Source organism: Polyodon spathula, chromosome 1 (genome assembly GCF_017654505.1).
Source record: "Polyodon spathula isolate WHYD16114869_AA chromosome 1, ASM1765450v1, whole genome shotgun sequence".
NCBI classification, from domain to species: domain Eukaryota; kingdom Metazoa; phylum Chordata; class Actinopteri; order Acipenseriformes; family Polyodontidae; genus Polyodon; species Polyodon spathula.
In genome coordinates, this window is record NC_054534.1 from 23,396,003 (window position 1) to 23,414,600 (window position 18,598).

At 38.8% G+C, this 18,598-nt stretch overlaps 2 protein-coding genes across 3 annotated transcripts in view; one reads left to right on the forward strand and one right to left on the reverse strand.

Annotated features, from left to right (window-relative positions):
- The window catches only part of LOC121315769 (semaphorin-4D-like), a 71,435-nt gene extending 66,051 nt beyond the window's left edge, over nt 1-5,384 (forward strand). Inside the window, exon 21 of one of the 2 annotated variants that reach the window (XM_041250203.1) lies at nt 5,105-5,384. In XM_041250203.1, coding sequence (XP_041106137.1) covers nt 5,105-5,137 — 33 coding nt within the window. In that variant the 3' untranslated portion in view covers nt 5,138-5,384. The remainder of the gene's footprint in view (nt 1-5,104) is intronic. The other variant, XM_041250231.1, reaches the window with a different exon arrangement.
- Nucleotides 5,385-6,044: 660 nt separating this feature from the next.
- On the reverse strand, nt 6,045-16,961 carry LOC121317188 (selenocysteine insertion sequence-binding protein 2-like). The gene is given in 16 exon segments (XM_041252895.1): nt 6,045-6,468; nt 6,823-6,899; nt 6,901-7,038; nt 7,349-7,475; nt 7,668-7,818; nt 8,190-8,380; nt 8,887-9,019; nt 9,582-9,716; nt 11,081-11,187; nt 12,038-12,255; nt 12,468-13,022; nt 13,393-13,467; nt 13,687-14,016; nt 14,559-14,652; nt 14,834-15,086; nt 16,252-16,961. Coding segments are annotated over 8 exon segments (1,152 nt in total). The 5' UTR covers nt 11,081-11,187; nt 12,038-12,255; nt 12,468-13,022; nt 13,393-13,467; nt 13,687-14,016; nt 14,559-14,652; nt 14,834-15,086; nt 16,252-16,961; the 3' UTR covers nt 6,045-6,268.
- Between the last annotated feature and the right edge of the window lie 1,637 nt (nt 16,962-18,598).

Here is an 18,598-nt window from a genome sequence, read left to right on the forward strand (position 1 = left end):
GATATAGCTGCCAGGTACACTTTCAGCACAGAGGGGGACCTGCCCACCTCTAACAGATCTTGCAGAAACTGTAAAATGATTGCTATGGGGCAGTAGATAGGGCCATGGCCTCTGGCCATGTACCACTTCTGAAAATACCTCCATTTGTAAATATATAATGCTCTTGTTGCGGAAGCCCTAGTGTCTGCAGTGCACTAACTACCGCATCTGAGAGCCCTAAGGCGGACAGGCGGTCCTGTTCAGGGGCCAGATCCACAGTTGGAGTCTGCCCAGTTCTGGGTGCCAGAGGATGCCTTGCGCCTGACTGAGGAGATCCATGTGCAGCAGGATCTCCCAAGGCTGGCCCTGCCACAGCTGGTAAAAGTTAGAAAAACAGATTCTCCTGGCCATCTGGGGGCCACATCTACGAAAGCAGGGAGTAGCAGTATTAGCGATAAAGCATACAAAAGCGCTTTGGGCCATTCGTTGTCTAGGGCGTCGACACCTAGTGGACCTCCACAAAAGTGGAGGGAGAACCACAGGGGGCAATGAGTCACCTCTGCCAAGGCAAAGAGATCGACTTGGGCTTCCCCAAAGTGATCCCAAATGTGCTGCACCACCTGAGGGTGGAGTTGCCATTCTAACAGATGAGGACCCTCCCTCAAGAGGATGTCCGTCACCCAGTTCACCACCTCAGAGGGATAGTAAATGCTTCTGTGCCCAGATCAACAGCTGAAAGGCTGTGTGGTGTAACCCCAGGGACTGAAGCCCACCCTGGTGGTTCAGGTATGCCACTACTGACAGGGCCATTGCTCCTTCCTGAGACTGGGAACAGATCAACCAGACGGCCAGGTAGTTCAGCACCTTCGAAAAGGTGTGGGGGGCTAAGGAGAGGCCAAATGGCAGCACAGAAAACTCAAATACGCTCCCCTAAAAGACAAAGCAGAGATATTTTCTTTGCGCTGGACGAATCCGAATGTGAAAATGTGTCCTTCAAGTCCACTGTTGTAAACCAACTGCCCGGCCATACAGATTGGAGGATGTGGTGATGCGTGACCACTTGGAACCTCTTCTCCCTCAAGAACCCGTTGAGGTGTCTCAGGTCTATGATGGGGAGAAGGCCGGTGTCCCTTTTTAACCAGAAAGTATCTTCTTGAGAGGTACGTTCTACAAGACGGATGGATAGCTTGAGTAGTAGTTTCTCTACTTCTTGCGTGAGGGTGTAACCGTGAAACCTCGAAAGGGAGATCCTGTCCGGAACTACAGTGCATAACCAGTGTGTACAGTGGCGAGCACCCAGGAGTCCAAGGTGCAATTGTGTCAGTATTGCAGCTGATCTTGTGTGAATGGGGCCGCAAACCTTCAGGGCCCCTGCTGGCTTCAGCCCCTGAGGCAACTGCCTGTGGCGATGGCCCTGGAACTGCCTTCTAGAGCGCTTCTGCATGGGCACACGACGGCGTGTTCTCTTTTCATTGCAGGAGGGTCCGGTTGCCTGCTGCTGCGGTGGTCTGCAGGCGGTGCCTCAGGTCACCCAGCAGAGCAGTGGGGATCAGGACCATCCGGGTTATCGTGCGTGCCTGCCTGAGGGAGGGAGTAGCTTGTCGAGATGCCTCACGTTCTCGGTGGGAGCACTGCAGGATTTCCTCTACTCCTGGCACGAAGGTATGCCCCAGGGATATTGGCACATCCAACAGAGCCGTCTTATCCACATCAGGGACCCTCGCCTTTGACAGCCATAGCTGTCTGCGAGCCACCACCAGGCTTGCCAGGCTCCGGCCTAGGGCTTGCCTTTGAAGGCCGAAGATCTTGAGTGGCATGCCTGAAAGAAAGCATAACTCAGAAGCCATTGGCTCAGGGAGAGTGGCTTCCTGTAGTATGCTGTCCATATAGGTGGTCAGGTCAGGATACTCGCTGTATTTGCTGGGCAGGTTACCTATGATTCTGCTGCATAAGCCCGCTTCAGGTACGTCTCCGTGACCCTTCATTGTGAGTTTGGGCATGCAGGATTCGTGGGTAATCCCCCCCACCAGCGGAGCCTTGACCAAGGCTGCCATGGTGGAGTTCACAGGGAAAAAACCCATCAGGCCCAGCTTGTCCCCGCCTTCCAAGGAAGCAAGCGGGGCCACTTGCTTCAGCACACTGGGTGCTGAGGCTGGACTATCCCAGGAGGAGTGTACCTCCTCCATGAAATCTCGGAACGCTAGGAAGAGCTGATGGATGCAGCCTGCATCCTAAACACAGACCGACGTGGCTCAGCCGCTGTCAACCAAGGGACCTGCAAGAAGTTTGCAGTGCGTCCCATCAGGGTCGACATGGAGCTCAAAAATGGGGGCATACTAGCCTCCAAGGCAACCTTGGAGCTGGGCTCTGCCTCGATAGACAGAGCAGGCTCATTCCAGGAGGCCGCTATCGAGAGCGCCTCTGGTATCCGTGAAAGCAATTCCAGCTCACTCTGAGCTCCCCTGGGGGGAGACTGGGACAGGCACAGATGGAGCAGCGGCAGTCTCCAGGTCCTGGGTCATCTGTGCCTTACGGTCCACTATGTCCCTCCCAGTCTGTGGAGATGGGGAGCGGCTGAAAGAAGATGGCTTCTGAGCCCATGCGCAGGGGCTCTGGGATAGTTGTAGGCATAGAGTACAGAGGTACACCAAAGCACCAAGTACTGTGCGCATGGGATGCACCGAGGCACTGAAGTAACAAAGGCTGAGCGTGCACCAAGGTACCGAAACACTGGAGGGCAACTAATGCAGCGGTGCCTACCCCAACCGCGTGTAGTCAGCCACCTGGTCAGCGTGCAGCATGCACCAGGGGAGACACACAGGCCGAAGCCGTGGAGGGCGAGAGCTCCGTTAGTAGTAAAAAAGAGAGAAGGGAGAACACTGAATACTACTTTGAATTGAAAGGGAACCAACTCACCATGAACAAAGAAGCTCAAACTATTGAAAGCTTTGTATCCTCTGCTTGTATCACTCAGTCATGTATATAATATCTGAAACAAAAACAAATTGGAAATGTGAAGAAATGCCAAGTTATCAAAAGTGCACAGCCATTTAAAGTAGAGATATCAAAATCACAAGCCAAATTTCAAGAAACCACTGGGGCAACCTTGCCCAGCACAAAGCAAATAGGCACAACTGTAAAACTGATGGGGGTTGCCTAATTCTTTCTACTAAATTGGCTTGTGTTTTTCAGGCACAATAAAAGCGGCTCGGACACATTGCTTTGTGCTGGGCAAGGTGTGTGATTCTGAAGGCGATTGGTTACACCTGAGCTAATTTAGGATTGCTATTACAAGGGGGGTAGACATTTATCCAACCAAGCTATTTCAGTTTTAATTTAATTGTTTTCTAGAATATTTTCTTCACTTGGAAGTTGTGGGGTAGGATGTGCAGATACATTAAAAAAAAAAAAAAAAAAAAATATATATATATATATATATATATATATATATATATATATATATATATATATATATATATATATATATATATATATTATATATTCCAGGCTATAAGGCAACAAAAGGTGAACATTTTGAAAGGGGGTGTAGACTTTCTATAGGCATTGTGTGTGTGTGTGTGTGTGTGTGTGTGTGTATATGTGTATGTATATATATATATATATATATATATATATATATATATATATATATATAATCATTCAGGCAATACAGCATAGAGGGGTGCGGGTGATAATACCCTTGCCTAGAAGCCCTACCCATCTGGTCGTCTGACAGCTGCTGAGGAAGCATTCAGCACCACGCTTGGGCAAATATGGGTAGTGGGCATTTAAAAGGGAGAAGGCAGATACTGAAATGCAGCATTAGTTTGTCCCCAAAATTGCTACTGCCTGCTGTATCCCACACAAACTCTTGTCAACAACAAATTTGATGTTCAGGAATCAGTTGCTGCCTGTGTGAGAGGATGAGGAAAAAAAAGAAAAGAAAAAAGCAGCACTGCCTTTCAAAACAAGCAAACAAATGTTAGAGTGAGTGTTATGCACATGTAAACCTGCGACTCAAAAAACAAGCCCAATTCCGCTTATTATAAGCAGACTTGGCATTTGTGAAGGTTACCTTAGCCGCCAGTTTCAATTGGACAGCAGCGATCTGAGGAGTCTCGTGCTATCAGAGATTCTTTCCTTTCTTTTAAATTGTGTTGGATTTGCTGTTGTGTTAAATATTAACAAAGTAAACAAATAAAACACAATCAATAAGTTAATTTGCAATTTTATTTGGTCAGTTCTTTGAGGGCATCAACAACTTGTTGAATGTTGTTGTGCTGTTTTGGGTGATCAAGCTGGCTCATGACATCCATTTCACCAACTATATTTACTAATATGAAGGGCAGACACGGGTTGTCTTTGGACAAAAATGACAAGAATTAATTCAGTTAGACATTTAAGCAGCTCACTATTTAACTTGAGCATAGTTTTTACAGCAAGGGCATTCTCAAACAGCTGCTTTAATACTATAACAAGGGCATAACGCAGTTCATGGTAAGTGGTTTTATACAGAACTGTAAACCCACAAGAAATATACAACATGACAGTCCAGACACAGCAAAAAACAATAATAAAAAAGCCGCCTGCATTATCATTAAGGTGAACTACACCACTGCTAACCATAAAATCGCACATCAGCACTACTTTCTGCTCTTTTGCAATATTTATAGTTAAGGATAAACATGTTCATTAACATTTACATGTGAAATGCAGGTTTCCATGTGAAACTGGGTGTGGATTTTCCTGTGTCTTTCGTCAAATAAATAAGATTTACCCTATCCTGCTTTTTGGCCGTTTTTTTCAGCAACAAACCTGATTTACTTGAGTAATTCCCCAAATGTGATAGACAGTTTAAGTTGTTATTATTATTACTACTTTTAGTAGTAGTATTTTAGCGTACATGTAACCTATACAGTTACCAGACTAACATTCACCCTAAGTAATGCTTTGTTGTTGGTTTCAGGCTGACAAAACTGTAATAAATATAGGGGTATTTATTATTTGTAAGAAAATAGTATTAAACTGGCAAATTACTGTTCAAATGCAGCATCTATGCGCGATTAGTTACAAAACTGCCTCTGCAATGTCTCTGCTCAGTATCTCTCTCTCTCTCTCTCTTTAGCAGCTTGGCATCACCTCAGGTCCTCCTCTGTAGCTCACTTGATCAAATCCTTGAACGTAAACAGTTGCACTGAAAAGCACTTTTTTAAAAACCAAGACTACAGCAGCAATGACAACAATCTCCCTAACTTCCAAGGAGTTGTGGGCTTTCTAAACGTTAAGTAGGAATTATCTTCTGTAATTTTTGTTTATCTTGCTCTGTTTGTTTATGTTAATCTTGGTGTGGGTGTACTAGGCGGCATTTTTAAGCTGGACCTGATTACTGTTCCGTCTTGTTTAGTAACAAATTCAAGTCTGACTGAATTTTGTAACCGGTTATTTTCATCTTTTTGTTTTTGATTAAGTGAACAATTAAGTTGGGCTGCGTTTTTAAGCAGTGTATGTAGCCAGGTGTTGATTGATTGATTAATTGTCAATCAACCCTGGCCATGTGGATAAATGAGTTACACAGATCCATGGGAGGAAATTGCCTGGGAGAGGGGAGACCACATGGAGGGTCTGTTTGTTGACTTTTTTTTTTTGTGTTCTTAATGTAGTGAAGGCGAATGCCCAGCCAACTTTTTTTTTTTTTTTTTTTTTTTGTATTTTGTTTAAACCTTTTGATTCTGCCCTTGAGCTGGTTATTTGATTTCTGTTACTGTGCTTGTGACTGGTTTTGTTAAACCTTTTCATTTTGTTTATAAAAATGTGCAGCAGCGCTTTAATTGCAGCTTCCTTGCCTCCGAGTCTCCTTGCCTGCTGATACCACCCTGTCACAAAGTGTTTTTACTAGTACAAATGCAAAGAGTTATTGTTGTGCGACTATTTTGTAAAAGAAATGTATAAATTGCTGTCAAGCACAAAATAATACTACGTTATTCTCTGTATTCATTTTCTGAAGTAAATGCAGTAAGTAAACAATACCTGTTCATTTTTGTCATAAATACAAAAAGTAAACGATATCTGTTAATTGTTTAACATAACATTTATCATTATAAAACAGTTTAAATATAGGCCCTATGTCTTGTTCTAGTAGTTTACCTGCACTGTCTATTATTGGTATCAGCTTGTTATCGGTATCGGGCAAGAAAATCTTATCGGTGCACCCCTATTCTTTAGATATTAAGTTTTATTTGAAAAAGTTTTAACTTAAAAAAATAAATAAAAAAAAATTTGCAGCATTTCGTTAAGTGCATTTTGAAATCGCTGAGCATTGTTTTGTTGAACTTACCAGGACACCATCGTAATTGAAAATTTCTACAACACTGACAGGAACAGCCTTATTTACACAGCGCCCGAGGGTTTTCTGAGCAAGAGCAAACACAAACGGGACATTTTGCTCACGGCAAGTGTCAATAATAGTGTGCAGAGCTTCATCCAATCCCCCTGTCAAAATGAAGAAAAAGTAGTTGAACTAGCAAAATCAGATATTCAAATCCAGAAGGCTTGTTTGTTGTTGGTTACCTTCCATGAAAGCTATTAGCCATAATTATTAGCCTGCAAGTCCTCCCATGATACAGCACCCTATTATAAGAATTGTCATCTGACTAACTATACTTGTATTTGAATGTGACCCCTACATCTCAAATTAATTTATCTAAATAAAGCAAAACTATTAAAACCTTCAGATTCCTGCTTTTAGTAAACAGAACTCCATGTTTAAACACTTCATGTTCAGACACAGCTCTTTTTTAGGAAAGCGTTTATATTCCCCTTGTCAACACCCAGAATGAAAACTACCTTTGGACTTTACTCTTTCACAGTTGGGGGAGATGACACACTTCAATTTTTTGAGCTTTAAGTGCTTAAGGACTTCTGAGACCCATGACTAGCCTACGCTTCATCTTGGCTTTCAGGGGGTCCTGCAGGTACAAGCGATCTTGGAAACGTACCAGCTCCTTCAGCAGGTCGATCACAGAATTATCAATTTCTTTACTGAGCACTTGGCTGCAGTACCTAGATGCATTTAAAAGAAAAAAAAAACACATTACCAAAAAGCATTTCTAAAGTTAAAATTTGATGATGATTCTCACCAATAATGAATTTCCACAAGCATTTGCTGGCATTGAACAGTAAGAGTAACTGACAAAGAAAGTGGCATTTTGTTACTTTTTGCACCATTTGCTGGGAAAAATATGCTTGTCAGTAACATAAAGTAGATTAACCAGGATATTTATCCACTATCTATCTATCTACCTACCTACCTACACACACACGCAAAACTATTGTTTAAAATGCCAGTATTCAATGGAAAAATGAATCATACTCTCTAAATCTCCTGCTGTGTATTTTGGGCCGATTAGGTCCAGCCTGGCTCTCAACAGGATCTGTCTTCTTTAGCTTTTCTTCTAGCTGATCAGGCACATCAGGAGTGCTTAGACCATCTGTAAAATCTGCACAGAAAAAGAGCATTTGTTGTTTATCCCCGATATTGGTAACACTGCCCAGTAAGCACAAAGCATAATATACAAGATAAATTCTATCTCCTTTGAGGCAGTGTCTACGTAGAGGCAGAAATGAGAGTGTTCAAGTGTATGTGCAGATATCTCAATTCTCTCTGTTGGATACCCACGTTGTTCAAATACCTGTGGTATTTAAAGATGCATGACCCTCAAGCTCTTCTTCAAATGGCTCCTCATTCTGTATATTTGATACAGTGATTTCAGTTGCTGGATTCAGTCCCTGTTCTTCCAGTAACCGACACTGATTCCTTTCCTCCCTTCCCTTTAAAATGATCTGCAGTGTAAAATCAGAAGTAGTATTTCAATGAATAAAAATCTGCTTTGGAACACAAACAATGTTTTCTTGGGATAAATTTCCCCAAAGGATTAATGTTAGCAGCCCTTTCCTTTCTGTATTTCTTTACAGTTGACAAAAACAGATAAAATGAACCAGCAGTTTTACAAAGATTAATCTTAATCTTTGTAAAAGATTAAAATGTGCTTTCTACCTTTAACATGACAGCCAAGAGATGTTGACTAAATTCTAATAATATTTTTTGCATATGGACATCACCGTGATGTATACTTTGCTCTCCAGTGGTACTAGTAGCAGTGGCTGCTAGTAACAGATACCAAACAATGCTTTCTTTATTTGTATTAATGTACCAACAGCAGCAGTACACAAACTAACCTTTTTCTGAGGCCATGGTTCATAGCTTTTGGAACCTCCCTCTGCTTGCCTTTCTTTACCAAAGGACTTGTGGAATCCAGGGGGTTGTGAGCCACTTTTTCCAGCTGTCTGGGGTGTTTCTTTTGCACCAAGGGATTTTTAGGAACCATTGGAAGTGCACCTCCAACTGGAATTAAAAAAGAATTCAGAACACACAATGAGAACTGTTTTTTCAATCATTTATTTTAAGAATACCCGAAATTTCACATGGCAAGTCACATATTCCCCATTTGAACTACTTTACTTGTTGCACTGCTGGCCTTTGGTTTGTTAACAGAAGGAATGCTGTCTGCCAGGTCGGCTTTATGACACTGACTTGTGCTGTATTTACAGATAACAAATTTTCACGAATATAATGGAATAAAGAAAACTCCACAAGACGCCGCACACTCAGAACAGAAAGTGAATTAAGCAGAGGGGATTACTACTTTACTATTATCTTTGATAATCAATTACCTTTGGCTTGGGAATATGAATATGATGCAGAAGCAAGCAAAATATTACTCTGTTGCAAAATTCCATGCAACCCCACATATTGACATTTCCTGAAGAGGTTTCAAAAACAGGGAACTTTTTTCTTTGGTAAAAAAAAAAAAAAAAACAGCAGCAAATAATTAACAATTTCTTGCCCACCTGAGAGTACTATTGATTTTGCATCCTGCTTGGATTTCTGAGCTTGCTGTTTTCGTTCCAGTACCTGAAGCATGTCACCAAGATCAAACTGCACTGGATTGTTGCTCTTTTTACCACTTGTCTTCACAGCTTTCTACAACAGAGGGAAAAAAACAAGCAAAACACAAAGGATATGTCAATGTTCATTTTAACCTCTAGCTGGTGACTGAAGTATGACGATGTATCAAATAGGTACAAATACGTCAATCTAAAAGTTTTAAAACAATAAGTTTAACATCTATAGATATACAGCTTTAAAATGACAGGCTATCATCATGCAACACCTTTTCATGCATTGCCTTTAGTAATAGCATTTAACCACAAGACACAACCTTTAAATGTTTTTGGTTAGTACTGAAGCACACACCATCTTGAAGCAAGATGTGTTTTCTTAACACTGACATATGCTGCCACCTGCTGGCAGATAAAAAAAAAAAGTGCCCAGCCTTGTTTTAAGACAAAGATCCTATTATACTTGAAAATATAGTATTACAGACAAAACAAGTTTCATTAAAGCCCAAATAACACATTCCCTGCTCTTCATGAAGACCATGTTTAGAAGCAGTAAACTTACTTCTTACAGACATGTACTGCACAACTGAAAATTAAAATGGTGGCTACTATTTTAGTAGGGCATTTCTCTTCTCTCTAATTACCTGTGCTATCTTTGTTTCTGCAGTGTTACAAATAGCCTGACTTGTTGGTATCTTTGCAGTTTGTTGGTCTTTTGATGACACAACTCTCGTAGTTGAATGAACAGATGTACTAACACAACCTGTATTTTCAGGCATCTGGAAAACAAAGAGGAACAAACAGAGAACACATGAATTGGAACAACATAAGCTGGTTACTTCTTATTTTTAGTGTTACGGAATCTAATGGCACCCTTTACTGACCTGTGTCATAAGATGGCCTCCAATATTGGGTTCATTTAAATTTTTCTCTATAGATAGTCACATACACAAACACACACTCACAAAGATACATGTAGAAACTTGATAGAAAGTTATATGGCCGGTTACACAGAATAGCTTAAGTGTTAAAAAATGAAGAGAGAATAATGTATCAAGTGAATTAACTGGAGTCTTAAGTTGATTTCTGCAACTTAAGAAGCAATTAAGGAGAACTTTAACCCTATGTCGCCTATGGGGAATTACCATATTTGGGCGTGAATATATGACAACATTGTGTTAACGCTAGTAGTTTGGGAATTGTAAATCAGAAATTAAAACCCAATATATATCAACAGAAAGGCATTAAGTAGACCTTCACAATGACACAATATGTTTGGTTGTGGAATGTTTTATATTTTTTCACATATAAGCCACACCTCCCAAAAAATACTAAATTGTATAATAAATAATTTGTAAAACATACAAATGTAGTATTTTTTCTAAATGATTTAGAACAAAATTCAAGTATATAGGAGTTGCACAGTTTTAATAGGATTTTAAATCAAAACTGAAATTGCTTGTACAGTTGCAGAGATATACAGGGTTTTGTAATGTGTGTATTTTACAAAAAAAGAGCCGAAATGGCAAATGCAGTTCAACTGTGAAATGAAACTGGAAACATAATATTATCTTTTGTGATAAAAGAATATTATTTGTGTACAGAGGAATATCTCTATCTATCCATCACACAAGATGGTGAGTGTTTTTTTTTAATTATTATTCAAAAAGAAAAAACTTGCGACTGCATGCAACTAGCAACTAGTTTACAGTAGTTTTCAAAACAGGACATAAAATAAAAACAAATATAATTAAAATAGTAAAACAAAATAAAATAAAAGGGGGATCTCAGATGTCTAACTGCAGCACTTGGTTCCCACAGTAACCAAATCAAACTCAGTTTGGCAAATTACTGCAAGTGTCTAGTCATAACCTGTGAAATGTGGAAAACGTTACACTTCTAGGTTACAGTACACAATTTTTGGTCTTCGCGGCTCCACTAAAAGACAATATATAAATCAACATTAAACACCAGATTTAATAATTAAATGAAAATAGCTTGTCTATAGCAAAGAAAAGAAAAACTACCTGTATACAGTTACTAAAAATTGACAACTAAAAGAATAAAGAAATCACTATAATTAGTAATTAATAGATTAAAAGATAAATAGGTAATTTAATCAACAACTGTATTTAACACGTACCTCATGTTGCCACTTTGCAATGTTGCTGTAGGAGAAGATGCTCTGGTTTGCAGAACGATGTGCTTTGTTAGTATTGCCAGATGCAGTTGCCAGATTTCATCCTTGTCCTGTTACAGATACAAAACATGCAGCATCTTAAGAGTAACAACAAATACGTATTCCGATAGTATTTAAATGCTCACCACATTAAAACTTTGAGTAACGCAAGACGTTTTTTTCAGATTGAGGATTTTATATAACCTGTTTATTACAGCACTCTACTGTATTTGTAACCGTTCCTTAGAAAGGTTGCCATGAATTTAACTTCTAACGGTGGGGTTTAAATTTACCCAACAATTGACTTTACAGCTGTAAATGGGAAAGCAGTCCTTTTCCTATTTGCGTTAGCATTGAGAAGCAAAGCAACATGTTACTATTAAAAGAATAAATAAAACATTGCATGTTACATGCAATATATGTTACGTGATTGGTTTAATTATCTTAACAATGGTAGAATTTAGATGAATCAATTAAGTCCAATAGCTCAATAAGTTCCTATTGATGGCAGTAATAGCAAGCTCAAAACCTATTTGCCAGTGAGCTTATCACCACCCCCAGTGGAGCACCCAACAACAGCTGCACTTTACTTCTGTGGATGAGCAAATCATGAACTACAGTAGCTGACAGAGGACACACTTGTTATAAAAATGACTGTGGAAATAATTTATAGAAGTAAAACTACTGTATTGTCCCCTTTAAAAAAATAAATAAATAAAAAGGACGGGGGATGTTTTCTTAAAAAGCAGTTTATGGCCATTTGTTGAAGAGCTACTAAACAGGAAGATTAAAAACATGCTTGGGAGTACCAGCATGTGGGACATTATTTATGTTATTAAGGGTAAACTAATTTACTCCATGCATGCAAATACACTAAGCTTAAGTCTACAGTTCTAAATGTACAGCTGCTTTCCCTCTTACCTCAAACTTAGGCGGCTCTTGAACTACAGCTGTGGTCTCTTCAGGCACAGGAGCATTGCTCGGTAGCTTTGGTTTCTTCCTTTTCTTCTTTTTTTTCTTCTCATTGGTTCTTCCATTTCTCCTTCACCTGGTTTCTGTTGAGTGGAGGAACTGCATGCAGACTTCAGGATTTGAAACTAACACTAGTCCTGCACCAAGCCCTGGAGTTCAAAGCAACCCTGGAATAAATCCAATTTTTTTACCATCAAACTTGGATGCAACATAATTCAACTCAAAAAATGTAAACTAAACGGTTTGCATAAATAAAATGTAATTGAAAAAGCAAAAACAACTGTTACATAAGCAATATCCAATTAAATAAAACAATATTTATTTAGTTTAAATAATCTGAATTCTATATTATTAATTGCCTTAAATAAATTATATGTACCTTAAGGAGGTAAGGCCACCTGGACTGTCCTAAATAGCAAGTTACATACTACTGTGTAAAGAACAGCAGCAGTCCCTGTGTGATATTGGAATGAGATGGCATTGAGTTTAAGACCAGTTTTAAAGACTAGCTGGTGCAAACAGAAACAGCACTATTGATAATATGTTAAGAGCCACATGTTCAGAGAAGATTTAGCAAAGGTCCAAATTGCTATATTCCTGGCAACTGATTGTTAAAATAATGTACACTGGCAGCATCGCAAGTTATGGGATGTCATGGATGATTGCTTTAAATGTTCAATTTCTTTTTTGTTTATCCACCCTCAAAATCACAATAGGCATTTGCACTCACAATTTAATTCTAAATTGACTTGCTGACCATTTTTTTGAATCCCTATATATACACCTTGTGTTCATTTAAAAAAGAAGAGTAAAGCCAGTTTATCTGAAAGGTCCATGGCGACAGACAGACAGTCACACTACGAGGCAGTTCTTTTGAAGCAGGCTTCTTGGGTGGCAGTGAAGCAAAACAAGGAGCTCTCTGAAGACTGGGCTGCTAAAATTAGAAACATACTCTTTTTAAAGCACTTGAGAGTATTCAATCCAATACACCGACATGCCTTAGCAATAATAATCACTGGGGCTTAAAATATGGGTACATTGCATCATAAACTAAGAAAGATGCACGTGTATTCATTTTTTTTTAAATGGCAATTTTCTTTGTATTAGTTAGGCTGGCACAAGATATTACTTTAAATTCAAAGTACTTGTTTACTGAAGTACAAAATGTAATATATGTGCCTTTCAAAACTGCACATGCGAGACATATATAGCTAATGGATGTACACTGCATGAAAGATTTAAACGATTATTTCATTAGCTGTTTTTCCACTTTGAATGGAATGCTCATTTGTAAGTAAAAGTACCTTGCAATGAAATGGAATGTGTACTTGATTATTTTGTGGAGGAGGGGCAGTTTCTTCTCCTCTTGGAAGTTTATTCTAATAAGACAAATGATCAATTTTTCATGAAACATAATGCAACATATATAGGTTTAAAATGTATAAGCAACTAGGATATTTAAGAAATAAATAGTGTGTTGCCATAAAAACTCTGTTGCCAATCTAAATATTCTGTGCTCTGGTTCTGTTAAGTAAAACCTGGATGACTAAAAAAATTATAATTCTGATCATACGTCATTAAAACAAACATATACTCACTGAGGCAACTGCCGACAGGTTAGGGAGATCTGACAAACGCAGTATATTGCTGTCACTGTTAAAGTAAATGAATGTTATAATATAGTCTGAATGAAAACCATGTTTAATACAATAACCACTTTACCTGAGTGAGGAAGTATTGCACCTGGTCTAACAAACTGATTGTGGTTAATATTCGATGGTAAAGCTGAAGCCCATGTTGATTCAGTATTGTGTTGGACTGACTGAACAGGGCTACAAAAGGCAGAAGTCTCTAGTTCATGAAAATCCTCAATGTAACTTCAAATGAGTCTCCCTCCTTTGGATGAGTTTTAAGTTTCTGACTTCTATCTGGAAAAAAAAAAAACAGAACTTTGCAGAGACAATTTCAATAACTAAAACTGAAAAAGGAATCAATATTTTCTTTGCGAACGTGTGTATCTTGTTACTGATTAATAAAGCAGCATTAATAACACACATCTAATTTCACCTGAATAATAATGTAGGATGAAGAAATTGATAACATACATTTGTATATACAGAGAACCACATATTAAATTGTGAGGATACATAATGTCACATACCTGTACATAAAGTGGATGATCTACTTTTTCACTCAAAGCTAGATTTGTATTGACAGCCATATCGGAGAACATCCTAATTAATGCCCGCAATCCTTTACATCAGAGCAGCACATGCATATTTCTCTGCAGTCGTGATATCACTATACATTGGCAAACAGCTCTGGGTGTGTCTTCAACAAGTCTGGTCAGAGCAGGCAGCCAGGACAGTACTCAATTAAACATACGGAACTGCTCTTTTACACAATGGTTTCATTCAGAACAAGCATGCCTATTTATACTCTATATAGCAGCAGACTGATGTAATCACACCTGCTTTCTGTGGGTTTACTTCACTCAAAGATACATCAAGTTGGCTTTTACTTGATTCCTGTCGCTGAAGGCCAGATTCAACTGGATTTGGTGCCTATAAATGAGATACAAAGGAAAGATTTTTGGCAATTTCTACATCTCTAAAGAAATGCATGTTCTCGAAACAGTAAAAACTAAAACAAATATATTGCGTAGTACTGAACAGAAATATGTTTCACCAATTATCTGAATGCCATAAACAGAATATTGCAAGAACAATGAAAATTGGAGATGACCTTTGATGAATGCAGAGAGGCTGAACGTTCCCCTGATGAATCGCATGGCCCTTCTGGGTTCTTGTTTTGTCTGGTTTTTCTGTACTTTCTGGTGAAGCCATCTCTATTTTGGAATGAAGCATGTGCATGCTTGTTTATTGCAGGCTTTGCTGAGCAATGAGGAGAATATTCTGCAGCAGAGGTAGTTGTCAAAGACAGTGCAGAGAGATTCTGTCGAGATCTATTGCAGTTGATGCTCTCTGTATACATCTGCCTAAGAAATAATAAAAAAAACACAGTCGTCTGATTATTGCATTAAAAACACAAGCAATGCTCATGATATAAATATTTTATTTATTTTGTATGTGTATTTTATTGCCTATATATATATATATATATATATATATATATATATATATATATATATATATATATATATACATACATACACACACACATTCTTATGTGTGTTTTATTACTGATTACATATATTTCTATGTGTGTTTTATTTGCTGATTATATATATTTGTATGTGTTTTTTTATCATGTAAAGCACTTTGTGGCGATCCCCTGTAAAAGCGCTATACAAAAATAAAGACTGATTGATTGATTGATTGATTGATTTACAAGCAACAGAACGTCCAGTACAGTTTTTTTGTTAACTACAAGGGTCTTGGCTAAACATGGTCCTTTCAGGGCTGTGACAAAGCACTACCGAAGCATAACGGTTGAAGCCAATCAAGGTTTTTCTACAAGTCACAGATTTATATTGTGGTGAGGTTCAAACGTGTCTCGTAATAAAACCTGGATTGGCTTAAACTGTTACTTCAAGCCTAAGGAGAGTATAAGGTATCTGGAGGTTTAGTATAAGCTTCTATCCAAAATCAAAGTTTTTTTTTTGTACAAATATTGAACATCCTTTTCCAGTGAAGTTCTACGTTTGAGACATGTGTCACTTTGTGATTAGAGTATGGTACCTCAGATTCTGATGGATTTACAGGCTTTAAAATATTCTTAATACTGGCCATCACACCTGTCATCCACTCACTGCAAAGTCTACCTTTCATTTTGAGTAGTGTTATAACTTTTACTCCTTACCTTAAGACCCTTTGTTCACATGCTCTCCTCTTTACAGTATCCATACTCTTTCTCATCAACTTATAGTTGTCAACTATGGTCTCCGGATGAGCAGAGGGTACCCCCTTCCTGGGTAAGGTCTCAGAGAGACAGTATGTCTGTTTTTTGTCCAGGGATTTGAAACATCCTCTTTTTCCAATATTTAGGCATCAGATGAGGTGTTAGTTGAGAAGGCACTAATTACATTTTCAATAACTAATGATTCAAATGAACTAAAAGATTAACACCTTTTTGAAGCTGGCAAAACCTAAACTGTGTACTGCAACAAAACAAAAAGTTAATTCTTTAGATACTGCACTTACTCTTCAGCACATGGCCCCTGGACATATGGGTTGCACCTAATCAAGTAGGGGGGAAAGACATCTGCGTCTGGGAGTTCAAGTGTGCTTTTGTAACAAATTTGCTTTGGCACAAAAGATTGAACATCAGGTGATAATTTGCTTCCCTGTGGGCAGAATATTATACATTTTAGGCTCCAACTGTACAACTGTTCACAGAAATTACTGCGTTATAAATGTTTTATAATGGAGGGCCCAGCATGATACTGATATTAATAAAAATATGCACTGTTGACATTACTATACTAACTTTTTCTAGAAATGGCTAAGGTTGGGTATTCTAATTTATTGTGGATGGTTAATATGATAAACTCCAATTTCCTTCTGGAAATTCTAATAATTGCTGATGAGCTGTTGCTTGGAAGTCAATCTTTTAAAACTAGATACACAGATGGTAAAACACAAACATAGGTTTAGCAATTATATTCGTTTATGAAACCGTAAAGCGACTCTAAAAGCAGACTCTATAAGCAATTCTTCAACCAGCCTTCTGAACTAGTGTGACCAGTTGAGGACAATTGCTGGGATTTGAAACAGTGTTGACACTCACCTGGAATCACTCCTATACTCTTTTCTTGTACAGATTGTTAACCTTTGCTCCCCATCCACACTTTCATACTTTTTACCAAAAGCGTGACTTCATGAACAATAATTCAGAACACAAGCAAAACACCTGTACATAAAGTTAATAGATGCGTTTCACATTACGCAAAGACATACTTTTAAATTGATGCCTACATTGAATCGCAATGGAAAAAACACCACCGTAAACTAGGTTTTTTGTTTTCAGACAAAAACTGAATATTAATGACAGCGTCACAATCTAGTTCTAACTGTCTGTTACAGTAAATTGATCGTTTCTTAATCCAAACTAATCTAAAATCGACTTTTAGTAAAGAGAATATCTTCACAGTACCACGAACAAATGATCAATATACCTTGGTTTGTGCTTTCGATGTCATGATTTTCACTTAACCACTGCAAATTCGTAGCGAAATAGTGAAACCAAAACGCCATTCTTTCTTCACCTCTATTAAGTTGAATAGCTCTGTTTATTTACAAACATCCGTATTCTTCTACTCCTGACTACGGCATGCTGACAAGCACAAAGTGCACGCTAGAAAGCTTTAAAAAGAGGATTGACAAGAACCAATTGAAAGTCTACTGGCAGCAGCCTTTTTGTATTACCATATACATCATATATTTTTATATATATATAAAATAGATGGGCTGCAGTGAGTTACTTGAAAATAATTTCATCGAGGGTTTCTGTGACGTCATAAATTAGGAGACCGAAGGTCGAGTAATTTATAAGCTGTCACAGAAACCTATGATGGAATTGTTTTCCTGTAACTCACTGAAGAGGCCAATCTATTATTTTTTATAATACATGCATACCCTTGTTATGCTAATGTTAAAGAAGACACGGGTCAGCAGTATAGTTCTTTTTTATTCTTTTTTAAACGTAGCATTTCAGTGCTCTACAAACATTCTATGTCGTTATTTGTTCTCCAGTTTCTCTGAGATACGAATGTACAATCTTTACATCTTTTTTTTTTAAAACATATTCTCATTTTGTTGATCATTAATGAACATACTTGTACTGTAGGTGTTGTCGAGAGATTGAAAACGATAGGTTGCGGATGCAACCTCTGTTCCCTGAAAGAGAAAATAACCATCAAGGTATGGGATATTGCCGTCAGGCAGTAGGGATTGGTTGAGCTTTATAGCAAAGCTGCCGATAGGCCTCTGCGCGAGCTGACGTGTAAGCCCGCCCCCCTGGGAGCTTACTATACGCAACGCGCGGAGACTCTCTTCCTCTTTTGCTCTTCAGGCCGTGAAGGCTTCCGGAGCGACCTCGCGGCTTGATGGTTATTTTCTCTTTCAGGGAACTGGAGTTGCATCCGCAACCTATCGTTCCCTTTCAATTCAAAAATAGCCATCAAGGTATGGGAACAGTGTACCCAAGCCGTCGCGAGGGAGGATTCTCGGCAGTAGGACAGACTTACGTCATAACGCAACTGCGTAGGCAATACATCTAGGCATATGCGGAGCTGCGCCTCAGCGTCTATGCTCGCAATGACACCTGTCCTAAGGTGGGGTATTAAACACTACACTGGCATCCTGAGGTGCCATAGAGTGTAGTACAGATGCTCCAAATAATGGAGCAGAGGAATCTAGCACATTTATTCTGTAAAACCTCATAAAGGTATGCGGTGTAGCCCAACTGGCTGCCGCGCAAATATCAGACACTGGCACCCCTCTAAAGAAGGCCGAGGACATTGCCATACCCCTAATGGAATGCGCCTTC